General features: G+C 39.5%; 1 protein-coding gene across 1 annotated transcript in view; it reads right to left on the reverse strand.

The window, feature by feature from the left end:
- LOC127834206 (UV radiation resistance-associated protein-like) overlaps window positions 1–21,060 on the reverse strand; it is a 35,365-nt gene that overhangs the window by 11,349 nt on the left and 2,956 nt on the right. Inside the window, exons 3-9 of the mRNA XM_052359858.1 lie at window positions 20,500–20,534; window positions 18,711–18,774; window positions 18,028–18,131; window positions 17,078–17,146; window positions 14,151–14,236; window positions 10,718–10,823; window positions 7,621–7,747 (exon numbers count right to left, since the gene is read on the reverse strand). Of these exons, the coding sequence (XP_052215818.1) occupies window positions 7,621–7,747; window positions 10,718–10,823; window positions 14,151–14,236; window positions 17,078–17,146; window positions 18,028–18,131; window positions 18,711–18,774; window positions 20,500–20,534 (591 nt within the window). The remainder of the gene's footprint in view (window positions 1–7,620; window positions 7,748–10,717; window positions 10,824–14,150; window positions 14,237–17,077; window positions 17,147–18,027; window positions 18,132–18,710; window positions 18,775–20,499; window positions 20,535–21,060) is intronic.

Genomic DNA, 21,060 nt, shown 5'->3' on the forward strand with positions numbered 1-21,060 from the left:
AAATCCCTCGATGAAAGAGAAGAATAAGCTTTCCTTATAGTCGAGGCTATCCAACGAGAAATAGAAGCCGCAGACACATCGCCCCCCCCTTTTAATGGAATGAAAAGTCTCTTGCGAGAACCTCGAATAGACTTTACCTTATTAAGGTAGAACTTCAAAGCCCTGACCGGGCAAAGGAGTCTATCATCATCTTCATGTCCACAAGTTCTAGATAGACTTGGAACTTTGAAGGGTTTGGAAGCCATAGAGGGGAGTTGATTTTTAGCAAGGAATCCTGACTGACACAACAATGTAACAGAACCATCAGAAGAGTCAAAACGAAGATGACTATCCTCGATAGAAAGAGCATGAATTTCACTTCTCCGTTTGGCTGAAGCCATAGTAAGAAGGAAAACGGTCTTCCATGTTAGGAATTGTAATGAAGCCTGATCAAGAGGTTAGTAGGGAGCCTTAATAAGGGAACCAAGCACACAAGCTAAATCCCATTTAGGAGCAAGTGTACGAGATACAGGACGACTAAGTTCCATAGCTCGAACAAGTTCTGAAATAGCTGGATCAGCACAGACTTGTGAAGACTTAGTGAAAGCCAATGTATGCGACATCATAGATCTGTATCCTTTGATGGAACTAAGAGAAAGTTTCTTATCATCAAAAAGATAAATGAGAAAATCCGCTATTCGTCTAGCAGAGGGATTGAGGGGATTAATTTTCCCTCGAAAACACCAATTGGAGAAGAGTTTCCAACGAGCATCATAGACTGCTCTGGTGGATTTTCTCCTTGCCGAAGCAACGAGGGTTGAAGCCCTGACAGAAAAACATTTCTTCTGCAAAGATTGCCTGATAACGGCCAGACGTGTAAGTGGAACATTTTTGGGTCCGCATGTAGTCTGCCGCTTTGAGACAGAAGATCTGACCTGTGAGGAAGATTCCTGGGATAATCGTACAGGAGACTGAGAAGATCGTTGAACCAAGATCTTCTGGGCCACCAAGGGGCAATCAGGAGTATCCTGCAAGAGCTCACCCTGATTTTTCCCAATATTTGGGGAATTAGAATGGGTGGGGGATAGGCGTAAGCGTCCAGTTGGTCCCATGCGAACGAAAGCGCGTCGATTGCCCACGCTGCTGGATCGTAAACTGGACTCACATACAGAGGAAGTCTGTGATTGTGTCTGGTTGCAAATAGATCGACCAGGGGATAACCGAACTTGAAAAAGATCTGGTTGGTCACTTCTTGATGAAGTGTCCACTCCGATGGAAGTAACTGGTGTTTGCGAGACAAACCATCCGCCAGGGCGTTGAGGCGACCTGGTATATATTTTGCCAGCAGATGAATGTTGAGTGTTTTGCAAAGAACAAGTAATTTTCTGGTTTCCAGATACAGGGATTGAGAATGTGTTCCCCCCTGTGCCTGGATGTAAGCCACCACAGATGTGTTGTCTGTTGACACCATCACACAAGAGTCTCGAAGATGTGATTGGAAATGAGATACAGCTAGAAATACTGCTCGCATTTCTAGATTGTTGATATGAAGGTGAGATTCCTGATGAGACCACAACCCTGAAATTATCAGACTGAGAGGTTCCAGGTGAGCACCCCACCCTTCCTTGCTCGCATCCGTTATGAGATATAATGACGGTTGCGGGGGAAGAAGGGGTACTCCTGCCAACAGAGTCTCCTCGTCTAGCCACCACTGAAGATGAGACCTTAAGGAGGGAAGGATTGGAATCTGTGTTAATAGATTGCCTGGAGACCATTTCCAACAAGCTGAGAGATAGTGCTGAAGAGGACGTAGGAAGAGACGTCCCAACTGCACAAAGTCTGCTACTGAGCTCAGGATACCGTTGAGAGAGAGGAATTCTTGAGCTGTTATATGAGATTGGGACAAAACCCAGTTGACCTTCATCAGAAGGTCTGATATACGTTGAATAGACACTCTGACCCGATTGATGTGGGTCAAGAAATTCATTCCCACAAACGTAAAGTCCTGTGAAGGAATGAGGTCTGATTTGTCTGCATTGAGAAGGAGCCCTAACGAGAGGAGCTCCTTCCAAGAGAATTCTAGGTTGTACAGAAGCAATTGACGATCGAGCTGGTGTAAGAGCCAGTCGTCGAAATACTGAAGAAGAATAATCCCGTGAACTCTGAGGTGTGATCCGACTGCCGACATTAGTTTGGTAAAAACTCGTGGGGCTGTCGCCAACCCAAAAGGCATAGACCGGAACTGGTAGACTTGGCCTTGAAAGGCGAATCGCAAGTACTTTCGGTAGTTGGGATGTATAGGAACATGGAAGTAAGCATCTTCCAGATCCAAAGACACCCCCCAGTGCAGGGGTTTGATGGATTCCCGTATGAAAGAAGGAGTCTCCATTTTGAAAGTTGGTTTGAGGAGATACATGTTGAACACTTTTAAATCTATTACTGGTCTCCAGGAACCATTTTTCTTTTGAACAAGAAAAAGACGACTGTAAAATCCTGGAGAATAAGGATCTTGAACCCTTTCTACCGCCTGTTTTTCCAAGAGCCCGAGAATGGACTCTGGAATATGTGGATGCCGAGATACCAGCTCTATAGGGACGCGAGAAAGTGGAGGCCTTTTTTCGAATTGAAAAGTCAGGCCTTTTGTCACAAGAGAATGAACCCATTCGTCTGAAGTAATTTGAAGCCATCGATTTGAGAAGTGGAAAAGTCTGGCCCCGACTGGTATTTCCGGCATCGGAGGTTGTGGCGGTAGAAAGGGAAGGGACCTAGGGCTGATAAGCAGGAGGTGCGCCCCTGCCGGTAGAAGGTTTGAAATTCCTCTGTCCCGGCTTGGGTTTGCCCTTTTTCCCAGAATCTTTATTAGAAGACTTGTGTGACAAAGAAGGTCTGTTATAGGAAGACTGCCTATTAGGACCTGACCGTGGATTAAAAGAAGGCTTTTTAGAGAAAAGGTTATTTCTCTTAGCCGTCTTGAATGCTGGAACTGCTGGTGGCCTAGAAGCAGGATGCTTAAAGACCCCTTGGCGTTGTCCAGAGTTGTTTCTAGCTAAAGAAGCATGAAGTTGGTCATCCTTGTCAGCTGTGATTGCTTCTTGTATCCTTCCACCAAAAAGAAACCCTGATGTGAGAGGAGCTGTTCTGAGCGAGTTCATACCAGGTTCCAACAGAAAATCTTTAGGTAAAGAAGTAAGGATAAGATCTCTACGAATCCTTAGCATCTCGGACATTGAAGAAGCAGAAGTGTGAGATAAGGCCAGTGTGGTCCGTGAGAGATGAATTAACAAATCACGGAGTTCCTCCGGAACAGATTCCGACCAATCACACACCATTTGTAAAATTGTCGCTAGCATGAAGTCAATTTGGTTAGTCAAACCTAATGATCTACGTTCCCTCATTTCCCAAGTTTCCAACATTGAAAACGGAACAGAAACTGAATTGGAACCACTTGGCATTACAAGAGATAGCTTGCTTATGTCCGGATCTGGAACCGGAAGTTTTGAAAAATCCAACCCAGATGTTGCATGTGGTACAGGAGGTTTGTAACTTTTACTACCTTCCTGGTGTTTTGGATCAGCTAGTTCCTTAGGAATTTTCCATGTTTCTCCTCGTTTTGGAATAGTCTTATTAGCTGATTCCAATGATTGAAGAACAGATAGAACAGTAGAACCAATGGGAAGTCGTGGGTCAGGACGAGCCGTCGACTTAATAACCCTGTTGGGATCAAATGTACGAAAAAGTTGTTCTGTCACAGAAATCGTCGCATTTGAAGACAGTTCAGCAGGTCTTGGACAGTAATCTTCACCAAGAGTACGAAACATCAGTTCATAGATCTGACCAATCGGAGCTAAATATTGATCCGTCTCAACATTAGATTCTGCATCTGAATCAGCCTCACTCTCTACAACACCAGCGGTTTGTATAGAATCAGCAGGAACAGAAGTGAGAATATCTTGTACCGGATTGTAATTGTCTGGTAACAGCGAATGATCATCCCCGACGTCAGTAAACTGATAATGTAAACCGGAAGAAGGTAAATTATCAGCATTGACCGGTACAAAAAGTCCCGCTGAATTCTGTATCCATAGTGTATCAGGATTCGACAGGGTAGCTGTAGGGAGTACACGACTAGATACTGTAGATGATACTCGTGGTGTTGACACTGACGCCGTAGTAGTGAGATGAGCTCCTGAAGATGCAATACGTGTGGCAGTCAACGTTGGAACCGACACATTTGGCATGGAAACATGCGATTCCATAACGGAACACGATGGTGAACGACTATACGTATGGTAAGTCCGATGCTGTCTACGTGAACGTTGCCGACGTCCTCGTTTCCTGCAATGTCGAGATCTGGATCGGCTGCGCTGTCGAGATGTGGATCGGCTGCGATGTGATCGAGATTTTTTTGGAATACCGTCTCCGTGAGTGACGACGTGATCGCTTATGAGCGCCGCGACGATGATAACTGCTCGACGAAGAAGAGCGTGTCCGATGTCCACTCCTTGATGAAGACGATGTATTCGACGACGAATCGGATGTAGAAGAATACGCCGATGATGAAGACCGAGTTCTTCTTAACCGGCGATTGGTGTTATCGGTGGCAGGCCCAACTGATGACTGTTGACCGGTGACCGGACCGGACCGGACCGGTGACCGGACCGGACCGGTGATCAATGACCGGACCGGACCGGTGACCGGACCGGTGACCGGACCGGACCGGTGACCGGACCGGACCGGTGACCGGACCGGACCGGTGACATGACCGGACCGGACCGGACCGGTGACATGACCGGTGACCGGACCGGACCGGACCGGTGACCGGCCGGTCATATTATGACCGGTTACGTCACCGGACAAAGACCGTAGAATGGCGGCTGCCATGTGGTCTGACATTGATCCAGTCGTTCCATGATCAATGTCGCCGGTATGCATGGTGTGAGTCATAAGATCTGATGACGATCGACTGACAACAACACCATCTTGCCCGGTACCCGGTGACTGACAAAACCGCTGGTCATCCTTGACCAGTGGAGTCACCGGGTAATCAACGTCGGATGGAGGTTCGTTGCGTTTGCGGCTGATCGACGTCCTCCGGCGACCTGCTTTTGTCCATACGTCCAGGGGTTTTTTTTAGAGAAAGGGGAAGACGCTGGACGCTGGGTGAAAGGGGAAAAAAAGAGTGCGAAAGAGAGATATTAGGGGAAAAAATAAAAACTGTTCATTTCAATGTCTATAACTCATCAAAAGAGACTTGTCTCTGTCCTTTTTGTTCTTAAACACATTTAACAGGTATTAAAGTCAAAGTCCATAATAAAGTTGCAGGTGTAGATCTAATAGTGGGAAATGTTTTCAACTATATTTGTGTACTGGGGCCGGGGGACGATGTCAATTTTGTGATTTCAATTTCATGATGAATGGGTTGACGATCTTGATTTGCTACAGTATTGGAAGGGAAAGGAGCGGCAGCTGCCGATTGTCTACTTTCACTTTCACAATGTTCGATGTTGATTACCTCGGAATCCTGCTGGGTTATAACGGTTTTCGATGATTCTTTCTTAAAAAATGCCTCGATGCGTTCAGTATCTTCCGAGTTCGAATGTTTTATTTTGTTTGTGTAAGAACGCTAATTGTGAGACATTTTTTTCTGTTTTCACGTTTATACCTCGGCTTGCACATAGCCCGGATGAAAATTCGACTGGTTTCCGGTAATTAATTGACGAAACACCCTTCTCGCGCAAGACCGGTATCCAGTAAAATAGTCACATGATTATTACGATTAGTTGCCCAGTTTACATGACGTTATTTAAGAGCTATATTTAGAATAACTGGGATTCCCAGATGTTGTGTGTTTTTCTGGAGAGAGAGCTCGCGAATTTGTTGTACATGGTGCAAATTGGATAATTGTCGAATGCCCCAATGAAAAATAAACATTTCTTTGAGAGAAAATATTATATTTTGGTGAAAAATGATATTGTTGGTGGGGAAATTGTATTTTAAGGGGAAAAATTCTGGTAGGGGAAGACGCCGAATATCGGCGTCACTTTCTTAGTAAAAAAAACCCCTGACGTCGTAAGCCCACAAATCGCAAACCGCACATTTGTTATTAAATGTGCAACCGGTACATGCCAAGCAAGTATCGTGGGAATCCCACCTTGCTTTGATATGACCACAAGAACCTCTATCCTGTAAGTTCATTCTGAAATAAAAGAAACAGAAAGAACCTACAAAAAACAAATTAATGATTATAAATTCAAATAAAAAGTTAAACCACAAAATGTAAACACAAAGAACGCTGTCCAATTGACCTCAATTGCTTATTGGGGAATAGGCACGAATTCCTCGTGGTTCACGTGCTCATGACGTCATGTACATGAGCGACGATGCAAACAAAGAAACCCAGCAAAAGCAGAAATATGACAATTACTGCAACAAAAAGTATAGAAATATAAACCGAATGATACAAATAAAAGATAAATAAACTTTATCCTTTTAAACTCCGCCAAAAACACAGTGAAAAGAACACATAAGTCCTGAGCCTAAAATAGGCGTGCACATGGTTTTATCCGGAAAGGAAAGATGAGTTGTGGTTCTTGATTTCCTGTTAGGTTGCATTGTACTATGTTTAACCTGATTTGGATTCTTATAGAGGTGGACGATTCCCAGCGCTTGAATATTTTCCGGATGGGGTGACTCCCTTGGAAAGGGGTAAGCTAGAGATAACAGGTAACGTATTTATGATATTAAAACGATCAATCATGCCACCTTTACTGAAGTCAGTTATCAGCTAATTACTTACAAAACCTCATAATTTCTGGCAAATATTGATGATAAATGTGTTTAGAATTGCATGAACACAGACGTTCTCCATTTTCCAGAAGTAAACAAACATGTGCACTATGCAGATTTACCCATTTGTGACTACGGCAACGTTCAACGGGATGTGCGCACATCGAGCACTGTTTTTATTCAACCAATCATCCATTAACTCTAAATTTAGATTGATGCAATATGTACAAATTATTTTCTGAAAATCAGCCAAAAACGAAAGTAAATTTATGTCTCTGGTATCGGTCAGCGCTCGATTTGTTTGACATATAATACACTGAATACCGCGTAATAATAGTATCTTTGGACTTGATTTGGGCCATGAAATACAAAAGCAATCTGCTTAATGCACTACAATGCATCTATCCCTAGCAATTAACGACCCTTATCATAAAAATACCCTGGTGTGAATGCTCGATAAAATCAATAATTTGCCGACATATAGCTGATAATGTGTCAAGAACAACACTGGATCACTCGACTAGTAGATATGGTTTGTTAATAGGGGGCAATAAAGGGATTAGCGATGGTAATTAAAGCCAGACAGAGCTTGAATATGGAACTTTATTGTGAACTTATAGAGCGTAAATTGTTTTGTTCAAATGTCGGGACAAATAGTGTTACATCAGAACACCGGGACAAACACCCCAAAAGCAGGACTGTCCCGCCAAGATCGGGACGTCTGGCATGTATGTCTAACTGGAAAAGGGTTTAACATTAAGTACCATTAAAGCACAAAGTGTCGTCCCTAGCTAGTGCATTGAGCCCTGCTTTCGCAGAGCAAGGCTCACATAGTTTCTTAATAATGTTTCATACTTTTTTCTTCCTTGGCTTTTCTGGCATTCTCCAGTGCGTCTTGTTGGGCCTGCAGTCGATGCAGCTGCCAGGTGAGTTCTGTCCTCATCTGGGTCACATGCACCAACATGTCCTCTTCACTCGCTCGCTAAAACATCATTTTTATGATATATGAGCAGCGCAATGGAAAAATGGGGCTTAATGCACGAGTGTCAAATGTTGTGCCAGATTAATATAGGGATGACTATTACTGTGTTGGACATGCATGAGCTCTATTGCAAGAACTGTTCCTGGACTAGTCTTCAACTTAGCAAAGCATAATCTATGTTTCCTGTCAGTCACCTAATATTATTACCACAAAGACATATTTCAAGTTGAATATATTCTGTGCTTTAATTGTATATATAAATTTAAAAAAAAATGTTTTTTTTTAATTATAACAAGGAATGTGACCATGCCAAGAAGTAAATAACCATCTAATTCAGAATAATTTATATAATTTTGCTAGCAAGGTCTGTTTACAAGCTACCTACAACACAATGACAGCACACTAACTCCCTCCAGACTAAAGTTATTGAGCTGAAATCATTTTTCTATTTTTAGAAACAGTGACCTTGACCCAACTGGTCCCAAATGCAATGCCAACCTTGGTCTGCATGTAAGTAACCCTTCAAACAAAATCACAGAACCATACCTCCATTCAAAGGAGGTAGTCCTCTCCACTTATTGAGTGGAAACTTTGTTTTTAATTTTAAGTAACCTCAAACTGGTCCCAAATACAACAGAAAGATATGACGGTATGTAAGCTACCCAAACAACAAAATAACTACCGTAATTACTCTACGTTATTATTATTTACAAAATTCAGGTGTACACAATTTTAGAAACAAACATAAAGAATTAAAAATTCTAATGATCGTAACAGCCACTTTGACACCACTTGCCTCAAATCCTCTCCATCACTCGATCAGCATGTAACCTTCCCTTACACAAAATGTCAGCACTATATCTTCGTCCTAATTGAAGTTTTTGAAGTCAAACTTTTTATATTGCTTTTGCAATGGTGACTTTGACTCAACTGGCCCAAAATGCAAAAACATAAATTAAATGCCAAATGATAATTATGAGCTTTGATACCAGTTTATGGCATGATGACAATTACTCTTAAGACTATTAGTTTTCCCTGGGTCAGGTACACTCTATGCAGTGTTTTTCCCTGGGTCAGGTACACTCTATGCAGTGTTTTTCCCTGGGTCAGGTACACTCTATGCAGTGTTTTTCCCTGGGTCAGGTACACTCTATGCAGTGTTTTTCCCTGGGTCAGGTACACTCTATGCAGTGTTTTTCCCTGGGTCAGGTACACTCTATGCAGTGTTTTTTCCCTGGGTCAGGTACACTCTATGCAGTGTTTTTCCCTGGGTCAGGTACACTCTATGCAGTGTTTTTCCCTGGGTCAGGTACACTCTATGCAGTGTTTTTCCCTGGGTCAGGTACACTCTATGCAGTGTTTTTCCCTGGGTCAGGTACACTCTATGCAGTGTTTTTCCCTGGGTCAGGTACACTCTATGCAGTGTTTTTCCCTGGGTCAGGTACACTCTATGCAGTGTTTTTCCCTGGGTCAGGTACACTCTATGCAGTGTTTTTCCCTGGGTCAGGTACACTCTATGCAGTGTTTTTCCCTGGGTCAGGTACACTCTATGCAGTGTTTTTCCCTGGGTCAGGTACACTCTATGCAGTGTTTTTCCCTGGGTCAGGTACACTCTATGCAGTGTTTTTCCCTGGGTCAGGTACACTCTATGCAGTGTTTTTCCCTGGGTCAGGTACACTCTATGCAGTGTTTTTCCCTGGGTCAGGTACACTCTATGCAGTGTTTTTCCCTGGGTCAGGTACACTCTATGCAGTGTTTTTCCCTGGGTCAGGTACACTCTATGCAGTGTTTTTCCCTGGGTCAGGTACACTCTATGCAGTGTTTTTCCCTGGGTCAGGTACACTCTATGCAGTGTTTTTCCCTGGGTCAGGTACACTCTATGCAGTGTTTTTCCCTGGGTCAGGTACACTCTATGCAGTGTTTTTTATTTAACCATTTTGAGAATAGGGCCATGTCCATTGGATTGAAAAATATTGCGTCCTTTTAACCAAAATTGGGAAAGTAATGTTGTTGCTTTTATGCTAACAAATACTTTTAAATTGATACTAAAAGTGATTTCAATATTATATTTTATAAGGTTCAACTTATAGAGCTGAATTTGGATATGAATGACATGTTTAAATTAATTAAAAAAAAAAAAATTCTTCTACTGAACCCTTCCGTAGGGAATTTTTAGGTCCCATTTGGGAAAAATATATACTTATTTCAATTGAGAATGGGTCCCCCTACCGGACCAAAATTTGAAAGAACAAGGGACAAAATTGTCACAAAACCAGGTTTTCATTGTGAAAAAAAAATCTGATAAAGGGAGAAAACTCAAACTGAACTTTTGAAATGACCAAAAAAAATTAACCCCCTTTGTAAGTTTTTTTTTTTTTTTTAAATCTATTTTTAGTCGTGGCGACCTTGACATTGGAGATATTGACGTGATTCTTTCGTGGGACACACCGTCCCATGATGGTGAACAAATGTGCCAAATGATTTTAAAATCTCACAATGAATGACATAGTTATGGCCAGGACAAGCTCATTTATGGCCATTTTTGACCTTTGAACTCAAAGTGTGACCTTGACCTTGGAGATATCGACGTAATTATTTCGCGCGACACACCGTCCAATGATGCTGAACAAATGTGCCAAATGATTTTAAAATCTGACGATGAACGACATAGTTATGGCTCGGACAAGCTCATTTATGGCCATTTTTGACCTTTGAACTCAAAGTGTGACCTTGACCTTGGAGATATCGACGTAATTATTTCGCGCGACACACCGTCCAATGATGGTGAACAAATGTGCCAAATGATTTTAAAATCTGACAATGAACGACATAGTTATGGCCCGGACAAGCTTATTCCGCCAGCCCGCCAGCCCGCCAGCCAGCCAGCCCGCCCGCATTCGCCAATCTAATAACCAGTTTTTTCCTTCGGAAAACCTGGTTAAAAAAAAATAATGCTATACTAAGTCTCACCAGCTTTGCCTCCCCTTGAGAGTGGAGCAGCCTGTCCTCTATGGAGCCGTGTAGCCGCCTTACCGATGCCTGCATCTGGTTGATGGCGCGAAGGACCGTGTGCATCCTGAAACAGCACTAGTCCAGTTTTATTCATCGTCTCAGTTAAACACTCTGCTTCAGACTGCTTGGCAATCATTTCAACAATAAACTAGAAATGGCGCTGCAGAGGCCGACGTGTATCCCCACACCGCATGTTTGACTCAGGGGCGCCCCAGGGTTGGTCATGGGGCCATGCATAGTTGAGATTGACCGTATTGTCATAAGAGATGTTCAGTATAAAGTTGAAGTAATTCGGTGTAGAAAGGAAGAAGTTAATGTAAAATAACCTAAAAAAATGAGTGAAAATCTATACTCTAATTTCTCCTCCTCATCCTGCTCTCCTAACAAATCTAATAATGAAATGACTTCACTGTAGTCAATTATGTACATGTCATCCTAATTGGAATGACTAATGAGATGGCTGAACATGCTCTCTTATAGCCAATCTTCTTGCTTCTGTTTTGGAAAAGTTATGTTTTGAGGTTAAATGGTTGACTAAATAGAAGCGTCTCAGAAATTTTCTATCGCAATCTTGTACACAAAAATGAATATGTTGAATTTATGTCTGTCTGTGATGAGCCTGTTCAAAGTCCATCTTTCTTTAAATTGTTTCTCACATTTTTCCCACTTGAACATTTTGACAAATTTTCACTAATGAGTCTAAAATATATGTATCCCGGAAAAAGCAACTTTTTGGAAAAACCCACTAATCTGCTGGTACAAATAAACATGACCTATTTGTAATCCTTTCAAAATCACACACCGTATCAACCGTTATTATTTAAAGGAAGCTATCATTGGTTGATATAATGGACCAGCATTGTTTGTACCGGGGTGATTTGTGGGTTTTTCTAAACTCGTGCTTTTCCGGGATCAGTCTATTGTAATTGAACAAAGTGAAAGTTTGATCCCTGTTATAGATTCTTGAGGCTCTATTCCATGAGTGTCTCATGCTTTTTATGCTTGACTGCATTCTATCTCTTCTGTCATATACAGGTGTCCCTTTGCGCCAATATTTTATAATTCCTTGTATAAACATAAGATGGATGAGCTAAACCATTTCACAGATGAGTTAAAACAACAATTGAATACTAAATACATATCTGGGCCACTACTGTGTAACTCTATGGCAGGTTATTTACTTACCTCCCTTTAAAGCTTATTACTTCCCTTAGATTTGTTTTTTTTTACCTTTGACCTAGAAGGATGACCTTGACCTTAACCTTTAGCCACTCAAAATGTGCAGCTCCATGAGATACACATGCATGTCAACTATCAAGTTGCTATCTTCAATATTGCAAAAGTTATGGGCAATGCACCATACCGGGGGCATAAAAATAAGTGAAAATCTATGACCCGGCCCCACCCAAGCCCCCATCACTTTTGACCCAGGGGTCAGATCAAAATTCCAAATAGTGCAGGGTTGCACATATGCTCATAGCTACCATGTGTGTAAGTTTCAAGGTTCTTGTGCTTATAGTGTAGGAGGAGATAGTGGCCAGGACGGACAGATGGACGGCGGAGATAACCACAATATCCCCACGCTTTTCAAAAAGAATGGGGATAAAAAATAGTATTCAAAGATTTCAATTGAAGCAGAATTCTGCTGTTTGATGAAGCCGTTTCTCAGATATGACTCCTGCACATTCCCAGCCTTGCTACCGTTTGATGCAGAGGTCATTAGAAGGCTAAATCAATGAAAGATTGCACATGATATAAGTTTAGTTAAATCCCATAATGTTTGACTAAAATGTATATTAAAAAACTTTTACAGAGAATTTAATTAGTATGCACAAACAAAATTACTATTTTGCTTCAGTATTTTGACCACTGAAAATTTCATCTGATTCCTCAAATTTGACTGATGGTTTTCAAAATCCCTGGTTCTAATTAAAGTGGCGAAAATATTTACCAAAATAATGTTTAAGTCAAAATTATTTTTGCCTAATAGTTATTAATCAATCAAGAAGCAACTCATTTGTTTGTCTGATGCTTGGGTTTTTAACAACTGGGGCTGAGGACGTCAACCAGTTACCATTTGTTCCTATATTATCAGAAATGTACATCCGTTCAATAAATTTGAATTCACCCTTTAGCAACGATAGATTAGGAAAATATCTTGGATTGCAAAAGGTAAAGGGTGCTGCTAAAACAGAATTAGGGTACAAAGCTGGGATAATCTGGTGCTATTTTCTGTTAAATTCTACATCCAAGTAATTTCTTAGCCTTACACTTGTAAATACGGTATTTAAGCATTTTTTTTCATTTGAAATCAAATTTTTGCCAAAAATATATCAATCTTCATGAGAAATTTTACAGTTTTGTGATTACCAGTCCTGAGGGGCAGGGGTGATCAGCAAAATTAGTAGAGTGCAGCCCCCTGCTGTCTTGCTCTTTTCCAGATATTAGTTGAGTGCAGCCCCCTGCTGTCTTGCTCTTTCCCAGATATTAGTAGAGTGCAGCCCCCTGCTGTCTTGCTCTTTCCCAGATACATTATTTCTTTAACAACACATGGAAAACAGACAATCCATAGCGGTACTTTAAACCCTTTAGATACCTATTTTGACGTGTTTGTAGTCCCTTATAAAGTAAAATTTAATTAAAGACCCTTATTTACTAGATTCAAATTTTATAGGCTTCCATTCCAACCCTTAGATGCTGATGAGCAGCAAACAACATAAAACCTGAACAGGCTGAGAGTTACTTACAGGCTGTTCTTGGTTTTATGCTGTTTGCACATAACCATTTCCACTTGGCTTCTGAGTGGGAATGGTTAAATATCAACCAGGTCACTTGAGATAGAAATTTGTTTATTTTAACTTCAAGCCTTTTTATCTTAACTCTTTCAGTGCGGGAACCGAATTTTGAAGGACTTTGCAAACAGTTTGGATCCAGATGAGACGCCACAAAACGTGGCGTCTCATCAGGATCAAAACTGTTTGCTATTCTGATAGTATTCTGTGAAAAAAATCCTAGAAAATGCTAATTTTAGAAATTCAGCAGACAACATTTTAGCAGATGACAAATTTCCCAGCATGCAAAGGGTTAAAATAAAGATATGCGTCTCATTCTGGGAAAACAAAGTTCAAAGTGCATGTGCCTAAAATGTCCTCTCAGGTTAGCCTATACAGTTTGCACAGGCTTATCAGGTACGACATTTTCTGCCTCAAGTGGATTATTGTTAAGAAAAGACCCCCTTTAAACAAAAAAATACCATACAGAAAGGAAAGTGTTGGCCATGATTAGCCTGTGCAGACTGCACAGGCTCATCCGGAATTACACTTTATGCCTTTGCATTAAACATCATTTTCCAGAGAATGGCTCAAATGGAAATATCATGACACTTCATTACCGTGACAGTGAGTTGATTGTGTACGAATGTTTGCAGGTCATCCCATCCTCCATGGCCAGTAATTCCTTTTCTGGTGGAAGTGGTTTCTGATATAAAAATAATTTTGACAAAATTCTACTTTCTTTTTCAAACATTATGTTTGTCAGAACTGTTATTATGGAGATGATGTCTTAATCAGTCAATACTGTTTTACATTTGAAGTCGTAAACAATCAATTGAACATTACACTGTATTTTTTTAACAAAGTGTGACAAACATTCAACAACTTTGCCACAAAACTACAGTATCTGCCAACTAATGCATTATTACAGAGCTCTTATGTTATTTTGTACAAGATCATAAATGAAAAGAACATTTCTATGACATATTGGAAACAAAAGTTTACAAAATGCGTGTACTTTTAAATCTGCATTAAGATCATTTTAATTACAAGACAGTGAACAAGAGCACCGCCTTGCGGGTGCAGACTGCTCATCTATTTTTCTTTTTAAAGGTGTAAGGACCTATCTCAATTTCAACACAAAGGAGGGAGGGGTGGAGTGGAGAGGGATGTATAGTGTGGGGGTGTGGTCAATTATTACATTATTTTCCAAAAATGCAAAAAAAAAATATTTGGGGGGGGGGGGGGGGAGGGGGGGGATTCTTGGGTGGGATGGTTGGACGGTATTTCAAATATAAAATTATAACAAGGGCTGTTTGTAAAACATGCATGCCCCCCTATATGGGCTATAAGTTGTAGTAGCAGCCATTGTGTGAATACGTTTTTTGTCACTGTGGTGGTGGTGGTGGTGGTGGTGGTGGTGGTGGTGGCGGCGGCGGTGGCGGGTGGTGGCGGCGGCGGTGAAGGAGGAGGAGGAGGAGGAGGAGGAGGAGAAGGAGGAGGAGAAGTAGTAGTAGTAGTAGTAGTAGAAGTTGTAGTAGTAGTAGTAGTAGTAGTAGTAGTAGTAGTAGTAGTAGTAGTAGTAGTAGTAGTAGTAGAAGTTGTAGTAGTAGTAGTAGTAGTAGTAGAAGTTGTAGTAGTAGTAGTAGTAGTAGTAGTAGTAGTAGTAGTAGTAGTAGTAGTAGTAGTAATAGTAGTAGTAGTAGTAATAGTAGTAGTAGTAGTAGTAGTAGTAGTAGTAGAAGCAGCAGCAGCAGCAGCTGCTGCAGCAGCAGCAGTAGTAGTAGTAGTAGTAGTATGCATTACAAAAATGCAGTTAGCCTTACATTTGGTAAAATTTAAATATATTATCAGGGAGGCAAATGCTGTAACAATTACCTCCCCTGTCCTGCTTATATTTATATTAATCAACAAAATTAAACATTAACACAATATTTAAATACAAAATATACAAAAAATCTCATATTCTGATAATATTTTTACTGATCCACTGTATTTTACTAAAAGGATGATGTTTCATTGGAATTATAATTATAGATTTAGGATTACAGACCAGTTGCTTCAGTAATATTGTTCAGAGTGTGCCCTGTTGGCCGTGTATGCATTCTTGAGTTATCATTCAAAAACCATTTTACTATTTCCAGTCACAGTGACCTTGACCTTTGACCTAGTGACCTCAAAATCAATAGGGGTCATCTGCGAGTCATGATCAATGTACCTATGAAGTTTCATGATCCTAGGCCCAAGCGTTCTTGAGTTATCATCCGGAAACCACCTGGTGGACCGACAGACCGACCGACATGTGCAAAGCAATATACCCCCTCTTCTTTGAAGGGGGGCATAAAAATAAATATTTGTGTTTTTTAACCATGTTTGAAAAAAAAAATCGGGGGTGGGTATAGTGTGAGGGTGTGGTGGTCATTAATTAGATGATCTTTAAAAAAAAAATTGGGGGGGGGGATTCGGGGGGGGGGGGGGGCGGGGGGGATGGTTTGGGTAGAGTCTATTGTGGTATGTCAGGTAAGAGTTGTTTTGTCAAAGTATCAATCAAATCTAATCATAAATAAAAAAGTAATGGCAATTTTAGCAAAATTTAATAATTTGACCTTGAGAGTCAAGGTCATTCAAAGGTCAAGGTAAAATTCAACTTGCCAGGTACAGTACCCTCATGATAGCATGAAAGTACCCGTATTTGAAGTTTGAAAGCAATAGCCTTGATACTTTAGAAGTAAAGTGGATCTAAACACAAAATGTAACCATATATTCAAAGTTACTAAGTAAAAAAGGGCCATAATTACGTAAAAATGACAACCAGAGTTATGCAACTTGTCCTTTACTGTCCCCTTATGATAGTTTGCAAATATTCCAAGTATGAAAGCAATATCTATGATACTTAATGGGGTAAAGTGGACCAAAACACAAAACTTAACCAAATTTTCAAGTATAAAGGGCCCATAATTCCGTCAAAATGCCAGTCAGAGTTACAAAACTATGCCTGCACAGTCCCCTTATGATAGTTAGTAAGTGTTGCAAGTATGAAAGCAATAGCTTTGATACTTTAGAAATAAAGTGGACCTAAACACAAAACTTAACCAAATTTTCAATTTTCTAAGTATAAAAAGGGCACATAATTCTGTCAAAATGCCAGTCAGAGTTACATAACTTTGCCTGCACAGTACCCTTATGATAGTTAGTAAGTGTTGCTAGTATGAAAGCAATAGCTTTGATACTTAACGAATGAAATGGACCTAAACACAAAACTTAACAAAAAATTTCAATTTTCTAAGTATAAAAGGGCACATTATTCTGTCAAAATGCAAGCCAGAGTTATCTTACTTTGCCTGCCCAGTCCCCTCATGATAGTAAGTTAAGTGTACCAAGTTTGAATGCAATACTTTATGAGAAAAGTGGACCTAAACGCAAAACTTAACCGGATGCTGACGCCAACGACAAGGTGATGACAATAGCTCATATTTTTTTTTTTAATAGATGACCTAATAAAATGCTTCAAACCGATGCATGTACATGAATCAACCATTATGCTTACCTGAGGGGCAATGAATAGTTTGTCAAACATGCCAACGACAACCATGTTGGGCGTGTATTTCTGCTCGTTCTGAAAATACACAATAAAGCTATCTATTTAACCTTTTACCACTTAGATACGTATTTTGACGCGTTTGTAGTCCCATAGAAAGTAGTTAAAGACCTTTTTTACTATATTCAAGTTCTAAAGGCTTCATTTCCAACCCTTAGATACTGATGAGCAGCAAACAGCATAAAACCTGAACAAACTGCCAGTTACTTGCAGGCTGTTCTGGTTTTATGCTGGTTGCACATAGCCATTTTCAAAGTGCTTCTTATGGGCTAAAGTGGTTAAACTTTCAGGTGAACTTTGCAATTACTAGAAATGTGTTTGTTGCTCTCCCATGACACATGCTTGGACACGGTCAAAGCCATTATATATTCTACAGTTGACAACAAGACAAAGGGCCATAACTCTGCAAAAACATGAGGCAGCCATTATACTTTCTTACCAATTATCTGTACATAAAATGTCTTTAACATGTGTAAGTTTGAGCGCAATTCGTCAAGTAGCTGAAGAAAGGTTTTTAAGAATTGATTCTTTAGATAAACTGCTAATTCTTGCACCAATTTTGTGCTTTTCAGTGACTTACACTTATCACTCAACTAAATAGAATTGGTTGATTATATTTTAACCAAATGAGATTCAGTCTGTGAAAATTGGGTTTAATGCATGTGCTTAAATTGTCCTCCAAGATTTGCATGGGAAGTCCTCTAATCAGTGAAGACACTTTCCGCCTAAACTTGATTTTTGCTAAAAGGGACTTCCTTTATACAAAGATTCCATAAAAGCAGAAAGTGTCCTCCCTGATTAACCTGTTTCAAGTGCACAAGCTAATCTGGGAAGAGGCTTAAGGCACATGCATTAAACCCCATTTTGCCAGACGGTGACTCAAATGCATTAAACTTTACCCTGTCAGAAAAGAACACGAGTCCAGTGAGGTTGATCGACCAATCAATGAGTAGATATCGAGTGGTTTGTCGTTTGCTTGCCACCCAAACACGCAACACAAATGCTGAAAACTGTTGTCAAGGACCTAAAGCCAGGATAACAGAAGGACACCATTTTTTATCCCTGTCCCACACAGAAACAAAGGGAAACAGAAAATATATTTGGACTTGTCGACTGGCTTTACATAGTCAGTGCTTGTTTATGCAAATAAAATGAATCAATATTATGATAATGAAGAAGAGAGAAATAAGACTAAGATTATACTTGTTCATGGGATTATGACTAAGATTAGGCAAATGATGTGAAATAATACTAATGCTATGCAAATGAGGGATGTTAAGACTACAATAATGCAAATGAGGTGGATAAATACTAAAATTAAGCAAACAAGAGTGATCAATGAAATGCTTAGAAAATATATTGTAGGGTACATCTCATAAAGCAACACAGACACTGTCTTGTTTTTCTGTCCCTTCATTCTGAATCCTGAAATCTAAAATATTTCAATACTATTCATTTTCATGAAAAAACAAGTAATGCATTTTTATTTTTTTGAAGCATTTTGACATTTTACTGTAGGTTTGTAATTTTGTTCTAGATAATAAACAAGGCTGTATTTGCAGCCTTACACGGTCAAGGATACATTTAGACTGGATGTTAATCTGGTTGTCATACTGACTGATGTCCACACTCTTCCAGGAGGGATTCTGGAAATAACAACAGAAATCTACTGATGCATGCGCCAAACGTGTCATCCCACATTTGCCTCTGCAGACTGGAAGTCACTTTCTGCCAAGACTGGATTTTTCGTTAGGATGTTACAACCATTAAACAAAATTCTAAAATGGCGGAGAGTCATTTCTGATTAGCCTGTGCAGTCAGGCATGACACTAAACGCATCAAGCCCTATTTCCCAGAGCTCAGCTTACTTATAAAATAATATAAATAGACTGCTGTTCTGAAGGCCTTTTAACAAGACCTAAACAGCAGCTATTGATATTATGCTTTAGGACAAAATGTTGGATTTCAAGTTGTTTATGGGCTTATACAAAATGATATGAAGTTCTGAAATTTTAATTAATGAGGAATCAAAATATAGGACCAAAAGCTCAAATTAATTTTGACATTAGATAAAAATTAGTAACCAAGCAACACTGTCTAGAATACAAATAGAAAATTATCAAATTCTAATATGACCTTCAAACAGCTGTAAATTGTGTTCGTTCAAATTTGCTTTACGGTTTATGAATTGTTATTCCCAGTAGAAACCTTAAGAAAATGTGTTCTAAAAAAACTACAGAAAACATCCTCTATAATTGTTTCATTACACACAATTTTTTCAAGAAAAATATTAATTCAACATAAGCACAATGTTAAGTTCAGTTGTTTTGGCTAAACAAGGCTTCATGCTATGGTTTTAAAGTGTTTGTTTCGATTGACAGACACTCATTGAGACACTTAATAACTAAAAAACTTGTCCTGTTTAAAACCAGTACTTGTCTCCTTCATTACCAAACTAGTGTTCTCAATTATGTTCTACATTTTAACCTATTTTTCGTTTAAGTACATGCATCTTATTGCTCAAAGATATGAATGGATAGACTTGTTTCACTTTTTACAAACAAAACAAGCAAATTCGTTGAATTGATATCCCAGCAAAAAATAACTGTGAGACAGACGGAAGGACGGACTGACGGACAAATGTACTGACAGACCAACTGACGTACAATGCCAAATTCACATCCCTTTGGAGGAAGATAACAACGAGAAGTCCATGATAGCCCTGAAACACTCAACTGAATTTAAAAAACAGTATATGTCCAACACATGACCATATATGACAGTCTTTTACCCCAGTTTAATAACATAGATTAACCATGACCTTATTTTATTTTGACACATGTGACCCAGATTAAAGCTTGGTCTAGATTTTGTCAAGATTAACATTGTGACCAAGTTTCATCAAGGTTCAGTCAGAAATGTGGATTGTAAAGTGGTAACAATGTTTTCCCAAGATTTGACACGGTGACCTAGTTTTTGGACCTGATTACAAATCAGCCTATATACTGCCAATATAAACATTCTTACTAAGTGTCATCAATATTTGATATAAAAAAGTTGCCTCTAGAGTCATTACGAGCTAAAAGTTGATGATGCATGACAGACAAAGACCTAACATTAGACATACGGTGATCACAATAGCTAACCATGAGCACTTTGTTTTCAGGTGAGCTAAAATATTATTATAATTTTCATTTTAGTACAATAAATGAAGATCCATTTAAAGCAAAATTTATTTTATAAAATAACAACCTTGTAAAATGGCAAAAGGTGCTTTTTAAATAATTATTAATTCAGCTACCCCCAGTATATTATAGAAATACATGTATATGCCAAAGGCATTTGTGAACAACATGTACAGAAAAACTTACCAGTGAGCCATAAATCATTTCACTGCGATAAAACTCTGGAAAGAAAGATTTAAATTCAGCATATGCAGATATAGATGACCTCTTAACAATGCTTGCTTTCAGTGAAGATGAAATTAATTACCCCACACTTCAGCATGTGATGACAATGTATAAGCATATAATGCAGTTACATGTAAACAACGATGACTTTTTTGGTTAATAGCATTTTGAGTATGCCAAAATAAAATGCCTATACAAAATGTTGGCATTATTTTAATACAGGTGATATGACTAGTATCATTTGCAAAAACTAAACTGTTAGCCATTAACATTATATTTCTGTTAAAGGGACATATTGACAAGTATGACAGTATTATATTTTCACAATTAAAATACCATAGTCTTATAAGATGTAGTCACTAAATAACTGCTTTATATGTAGGTTTCATTTCATTTGTAACAATACTCAGTAAATTATGTATTGATATGAATATACAATGTTTTCGGCCCGACACTTCACATGTTTATCAGTGCTGGGAAATTCAGTAATACATGAAGTCGTAAAATCGCCTTGAAAGTTGA

Source organism: Dreissena polymorpha, chromosome 6, assembly GCF_020536995.1.
Source record: "Dreissena polymorpha isolate Duluth1 chromosome 6, UMN_Dpol_1.0, whole genome shotgun sequence".
Taxonomy (NCBI): Eukaryota; Metazoa; Mollusca; class Bivalvia; order Myida; family Dreissenidae; genus Dreissena; species Dreissena polymorpha.